This window comes from Chrysochloris asiatica, unplaced genomic scaffold (genome assembly GCF_000296735.1).
Source record: "Chrysochloris asiatica unplaced genomic scaffold, ChrAsi1.0 scaffold00182, whole genome shotgun sequence".
Taxonomy (NCBI): Eukaryota; Metazoa; Chordata; class Mammalia; order Afrosoricida; family Chrysochloridae; genus Chrysochloris; species Chrysochloris asiatica.
In genome coordinates this window covers 1,663,482-1,670,475 of record NW_006408700.1, presented here as the reverse complement: position 1 = coordinate 1,670,475, position 6,994 = coordinate 1,663,482, and the positions used below count along the sequence as shown (strand labels likewise).

At 37.9% G+C, this 6,994-nt stretch overlaps 1 protein-coding gene across 1 annotated transcript in view; it reads right to left on the bottom strand.

Moving 5' to 3' along the window:
• Positions 1-6,994, bottom strand: part of ADGB (androglobin) — a 330,382-nt gene that overhangs the window by 252,088 nt on the left and 71,300 nt on the right. Inside the window, 1 exon segment of the mRNA XM_006872054.1 lies at positions 3,536-3,607. Coding sequence (XP_006872116.1) covers positions 3,536-3,607 — 72 coding nt within the window.

Here is a 6,994-nt window from a genome sequence, read left to right as displayed (position 1 = left end):
GTATCACAGGATTTCCAGAGGTTCAGCAGTTGAGATGCACTTATTCCCATTGTGATGAAACCTAATACAAGCATAGTTAGTTTTATGATGAGTGGCCATGAGCAGCCAATCAATTGAAAGGATGCTTCCGTGGGGATATGGCCTATTCCCAATACAAAGGACATGCAGGAGGGACTCTCTTTTCTGCTGGGAACCTGGGACTCTGCAATTCAGAATCATTTCCTTGATAATAAAGTTGTCTCTATATATTTTCATGGAGTCGTGGTGTGGAATTGCGGGTTAATGCATTGGACTGCAAGGTTGGTTTGAACTACAAGGTCAGCAGTTCAAGCTCACCTGTAGCTTCTTGGAAATCCTACACAAAGTTGCTATGAGTCAGAACCAACTTGATGGCACTTAACAACAACATATATTGTCCTAGGCTGGGTTTTCTAAAGATGCAAAACCAGGGAAACATATGTTTCACTTTACTTTTTCTTCTCATGCTCCTTGCCTTTGGAAATTTTCTATTCAGCTCTTTTACCCCAGCATTTCTTCCAGTTACTTTACCTCAGTTCAAGAGAAAGTTTCAGAGTTTCTTTTGAGATATTCTTTGGCTTATATGATCTTTTGTTTTCTTCAAGTATGTTGTTCTAAATATCATCCTCTGGTCTTGAGATGATCTCGACATTCAGGTGGAATATATTCAAGGTCATATTTTGGCTCTTATGGACTTGTTTCAATTTTCTTCAGCTTTAACCTGAACTTTCATATGAGGAATTGATGGTCTGTTCCAAAGTTGACTCCTGGCTTTGTTTTGGCTGATGATATTGAGTTTCTCCTTCATCTCTTTCCACAGATGTAGTATAATTCCTGTGTGCTCCACCACTGAGATCCAAGTGTACAGTCACCATTTATGCCATTGAAAAAAGGTATTTGCAATCAAGAAGTCAACCTCCTGCAATGTTTCTGCTAACATGGCCATATTTACCAACTACCGATGCTTCCTCTTTGTTTCCAACTTTCACATTCCAATCCCCAGTTTTAATGAATACATCTTGAATGCATGTTTGGTAAATTTCAGAAGGAAGAAGTTGAAAGAATCCTTCATTTTCTTCATCATTGACTTCAGTGATTGGTGCATAAATCTGAATAACAAAAAAGTATTAACTGGTCTTCTTTGTGGGAGTATGGATATTGTTGTACCCAAAACAACACTGTATGTCAAGATAGATCTTGAAATATTCCTTCTGACAATGAATGTGATTCCATTCCTCTTCAATTAGCCATTCCAGACATAATAAGCCATACGATTGTTGGACTTACAGTGCCCAATACAAGTTCATTTCAGCTCACTAATAAATGTCTAGGATATCAATGTTTATGAATTTCAATTTTGAAGAATTCCAATTTTCCTAGATTTATACTTCATAAATTTCCAGTTCTAATTGTTAATAGATGTTTGCAACTATTTTTCCTCATTTTGAGTTGTGCTCCACCCACATGAAGGTCAACACTTCTTTGAGAATGCAGCTCTACTTCAGTCATATTTTGCGTTTCTTACAATCTGACAGGCTCATCTTTTGAGGTTTTTCAGTGGCTTACCCTTCAGAGCAGGTCTACCTCTCCTTCTTCCTAGTCTGTCTTAGTCTGGAAACTCCAATGAATCTGATGGCATCGCTTCTAACACCATAGCAACACAAAGCCACCACAGTACAACAAACAGACAGATGAGTGATGGGTCTGAGTCTTGTTATTGTTGCGGCTCTTAGGTGCTATTGAGTCAGAACTGGTTCATGCAGACCTATGCACAAGAGAATGAAGCATTGCCCAGTCCCGCACCATCCTCACAACCACCGTTACCCTTGACTTCATTGCTTCTACCACTGTGCCAATCCATCTTGTTGAGGGTCTTCCTCTTTTTCTCTGACCCTCTACTTTTCCAAGCATGATGTCCTATTCCAGGGACTGGTATCTCCTGATAATATGTCCAAAATATGAGAGACAAGGTCTTGCCATCCTGGCTTCTAAGAAACCTTTTGTCTGCACTTTTTCCAAGACAGATTTTTTCATTCCTTTGGCCGTGGATGGTGCTTTTAATATTCTTCTCCAGCATCATAAACCAAATACATGGACTCTTCTATGGTCTTCTTTTATCATTGTCCAATTTTCACATGCATATAAAGCAAATGAATATATTATCGCTTGAGTCAATTATAGCTTAGTCCTCAAACTAATCTCTTTGTTCTTTACCACTTTAAGGAGTTATCTTGTAGCAGCTTTGCCCAATGCAATATGTCCTTTGATTTCCTGACTGCTGCTTCCTTGAGTGTTGACTGTAGGCCCAAACAAAATGAAATCTTTGACAACTTCTATCTTTTCTCCATTTATCATTATGTTATTTATTGGCCCAGTTGTGAGAAATTTTGCTTTCTTTGTATTGACATGCAATCCATACTGAAGGCTGCAGTCCTTGATCATCATTGGAATTTTAAGTTCCCTTCTTTTCCAGCAAGAAAGGTTGTATCATCTGCATATTGCAGGTCGGCGCTAATGAGTGTTATTCCAATCCTTACGCCAAGTTCCTCTTCATATAATGCAGGTTTGGGGATTATTTTCTTAACATATGGATTAAACAAGTATGGTGAAAGGATACAACCCTGGCACATACCTTTCCTGATTTTAAGCTACTCAGTATTCCCTTGTTCTTCTAACGGCTGCCTTTTGGTCTGTATACAGATTCTCCATGTGCACAATTAAGTGTTTCAGAATGGCTTGATTCTTAGAAGCAAATAATTAAAAGCCCTGTTTCTAATGTAAGTTATAAACAGAAATGGCTTGGCTTACTTGTGATGGATACAAACCTAGAGTGGGATATGGGGAATGATCCTCCCACAGGAAAGGTACAGGGTTAGAGAAATAAAGAATCTCTACCACCACGTCAAACATAAGAAGCTGAACTGCATGCTGATATGATTTCTGGGTTTAGGAGCGTTTTAATCCAATCACATCCCAGTAACTTCTACTACACATGGTAAAATGGTCGTGTTCAGTTGTTGAACAAAAGTCTGGCAATTTGAACTCTCCCATTAGTTCTGAGGGAGAAAGATCTAGCAATCTGCTCACATAATTATTACAGCCTAGAAAATCCTATGGGGCAATTTTACTGTCACATGTGGTGCCTACGAATTGAATGAAAATTACCTCAAAGGCACCATACAACAGCAAGTCAAACACATCATTATCCCTTCCTGTGGGACTAAGTATGGTCCAATAGGGGCAGGCACATGTTGCTAGTCACATGGATTATTGACCTTGGGATCATTGGCTGAGGACAGAGTGATAAGCAGCAGCAGTACTAATAATATATTCCCAAAGTTTGCAGTCTTAAACTCCCTCTCCCCCCTCCCCAATTAAGTGTCTGCTACTAGAACACTTAATTACACAAATAACTTTCAGGTGGCTGAAGGAGAAGTGAACTAGGTATCTGAGAATTATTGAAGAGAGTATGAAAGCCATTCTAAAATGAGGGCTATTTCATCATTTCTCTACATACCTCACTGCCGAATAAATGTTCATTTGCAGAAAACAAGTCAAACATAATTTCATTTTTCACAACTACTGGGGTCTAAAATAAAAAATAAAAAAATAAATTATAGGCATCACTACCTTAACTTAGAACATAACTAATAATGAAATACTTTCATGTGCTATAAACAAGCCAAATGTATTTCATAAACAGAGGATATTGAGTAAATAAAAAATAAGTGTATTGTTTCATAAAATAACCATGAGTTAGAGCTGTTTGTTCTTGTTGTTGTTAAATGCAGTTTCAAGTCATAGCGACCCTGTCTAGGGTTTCCAAGGAGCAGCTGGGGGGTTTGAACTGCAGACCTTGTGGTTAGCAGTCAAGTGTTTACCCTGCAGTGCCATACATACCAGGAAGCTATAGACAAACTAAATTTAATAACTAAACACCTCTAAAATATAGGACTTAATAAGCAAATAAGATACTATCAGATAGAATATATGCAGATAAGTTAGAATGGATACATACATACAATCTGAGAGTTTATGAGTTTATGATTAAAAATTTAAATTAGCCACTCAAATTAAACCAACAGCTTAGTTAGCATCTGGTAGTTAGAAACATATTTTCCAGTACTTTAGATGAAAAATATTAGCTATGAAAGCTTTTTAAAATTGTGTCCAATTTTAAGTCCATTTACATATCAAAATTATTATGATGGTCATAATTTAATTGATACACATTTTAAATTGGTTTTCTATATTTAGACCAATAAAAAATAGAAATAATAATGAAAATATGACTTGTAATAGTAAAAAAACAACATATCAAATAAAATAAAAACTTAAAAGAAATCCATGCTATAAATTACTTTCTTTCGTCTGCACCAATGTGACAGAGTGGAAGTCCCATGCTTTTCTTGGCTGTAACTTTTACGGAAGAGATTGCCAGGTCTTTCTCCCGTGAATGCAGTGTTGTTGTTAAGGACTGTCGAATTAGTTTCAACTCATAGTCACCCTGTATGGGGTTTCCAAGGAGTGGTTGGTGGGTTTGAACTGACGATCTTGCTATTAGCAGTGTAGTGCTTATCCTCCAGCACCAAACCAGGACTCCACTCTTGTACGCAGGGCAGGATAAATCTTCACACATCTTCTGTTGGCTGTGAGATGACTTTATAGAATTAGACAATGGGAGAGTAGAAGTTTTGATGTAAGCGGCAATATAAGTGGAAGTTTGATCAAAACAATTAATGATTTTATTTTTCATGCAAAGTATATTTCTCAGAAGTAAAGTATACTAAAAAACAAAACAAAATGTAACTTACAAGACTTTCCTATTTCCTTAAATTTGCAATTTCCCCACATTTATTTTCATGAAAGTCACAATAGTGGTGAAGTATCATAGTGTCAATTCCGACCTTGTATAGGATTTCCAAGGCTGTAAATCTTTGCTGTTGTTAGGTGTCATTGCCTCAGTATCGAATCACAGTGAACCCATGCACAACAGAACAAAACACTGCCTGGTCCTACACCAACATCACAACTGTTACATCCAAATCCACTGCTGCTACCACTGTGCCATTCCATCCCATAGGTGGCCTTCCTCTTTTTCTTCGATTCTCCACTTTACCAAACATGATATTCTTCTCCCAGGACTGGTGCCTTCTGATAATAACAAAGTATGACAGACAAAGTCTGGCTATCCTGGCTTCCAAGGAACACTCTGGCTGTACTTCATCCAACACTGACTGATTTGTTCTTTTGACAGTTCATGGTACTTTCAATATTCTCCTCCAACATTGTAATTCAAATGCATCAATTCTTCTATGGTCTTTATTCACTGGCCAACTTTCACATACATATGAGGCTCCTGGAAATACCATGGCTTAGGTCAGGTGCACCTTAGTCCTCAAACTGACGTCTTTGTTCTTCAACACTTTAAACAGGTCTTGTGTAGCAGATTTTCCTAATGCAATACATGATTTAATTTCTTGACTGCTGCTTCTGTAGTGTTGATGGTTGATCTGAACAAAATGAAGTCTTTAACAACTTCAATCTCCTAGTCCAGTGGTGAGGATTTTTGTTTTCTTTACATTGAGATGCAACCCATAGTGAAAGTTGTGACATTTGATCTTCATCACCAAAGCCATATTTTCCAATGACTGACCATTCCTCTTTGCTTCCAACTTTTGCATTCCAATCACCAGCAATTATCAATACATCTTTATTGCACATTTGATCAATTTCAGACTGAAGAAGCTTGTAGAATGTCACCATCACTGGCTTTAGTGGTTGGTGCATAAATTTGAATAATAATGGTATTAACTGGGTCCTTGTAATTGTATGGATATTATCCTATCACAGACAGCATTGTACTTCAAGACAGATAATGATTTGTTCTTTTAGATGATGAATGTGATGCCATTCCTCTTCAATTTGTCATTCTGGCATAGTGAACCATGTGATTGTTAGATTCAAAATAGCCAATACCAGTCCATTCAGCTCACTAATGCCTAGGATATTGATTTTTATGCATTCCATTTCATTTTTGACACTTTCCAATTTTCCTAGATTCATACTTGGCATATTCCATGTTCTGGTTATTAATGAATGTTTACAGCTGTTTCTATTCATTCTGAGTTGTACCACATCAGCAAATATAGGTTGCTAGGGCTTTACTCCATTTGCATCATCATAATTCATTCTACTTTGAGGAGGCAGCTCTTCCCCAGTCACATTCTGAGTTACTTCGAACCTGAGGGGTTCATCTTCCAGCACTATATCTGACAATATTCTAGTACTATTCATCATGTTTCAGTATTCAATATTCTGGTGCTGACAGTGTTCCACTGCTATTCCTAAGATTTTCGGTGACTATATTTTCACAAGTAGTTCGTCTCTCCTTCTTCCTACTCTGTCTTCGTCTGGAAGTTCAGCTGAAACCTGCCCACGGTGGGTGACCCTGCTGGTATTTAAAATACCCATGGCATAGCTTTCAGAATCACAACAATGTGCAAGCCATTACAGTATAATAAACTGCCAGATGAGTGGTAATGTCAATCTTTATAACAGCAGAAAGCCTCATCTTTCTCCTGCAGAGCGACTAGTAGATTTGAACTTGTTAAAACCTTGTTTTCAGCAGTCCTACTCATAACCCAAGGAGCTCTGGTAGTGTAGTGGTTACAAGTTGGGCTGCGAACCTTAAGGTCAACAGTTCGAAACTATCAGCTGCTCCACGGGAGAAAGATGAGGCTTTCTGCTCCCATAAAGATTTACAGCCTTGGAAATCCTGTACAGAGTCACTATGGGTTGGAACCTACTCGACAGCACTTAACAACAAGTCATAACCCACGAATTGTAAATTGTTGTTGTTTAGTGGTGTCGAGTCAATTTGGACCCATAGTGACCCTATATAGGGTTTCTAAGGAGCAGCTGGTGAGTTTGAACAGCCGACCTTGCGGTTTAAACTGATTTTGCGGTCCAGTGC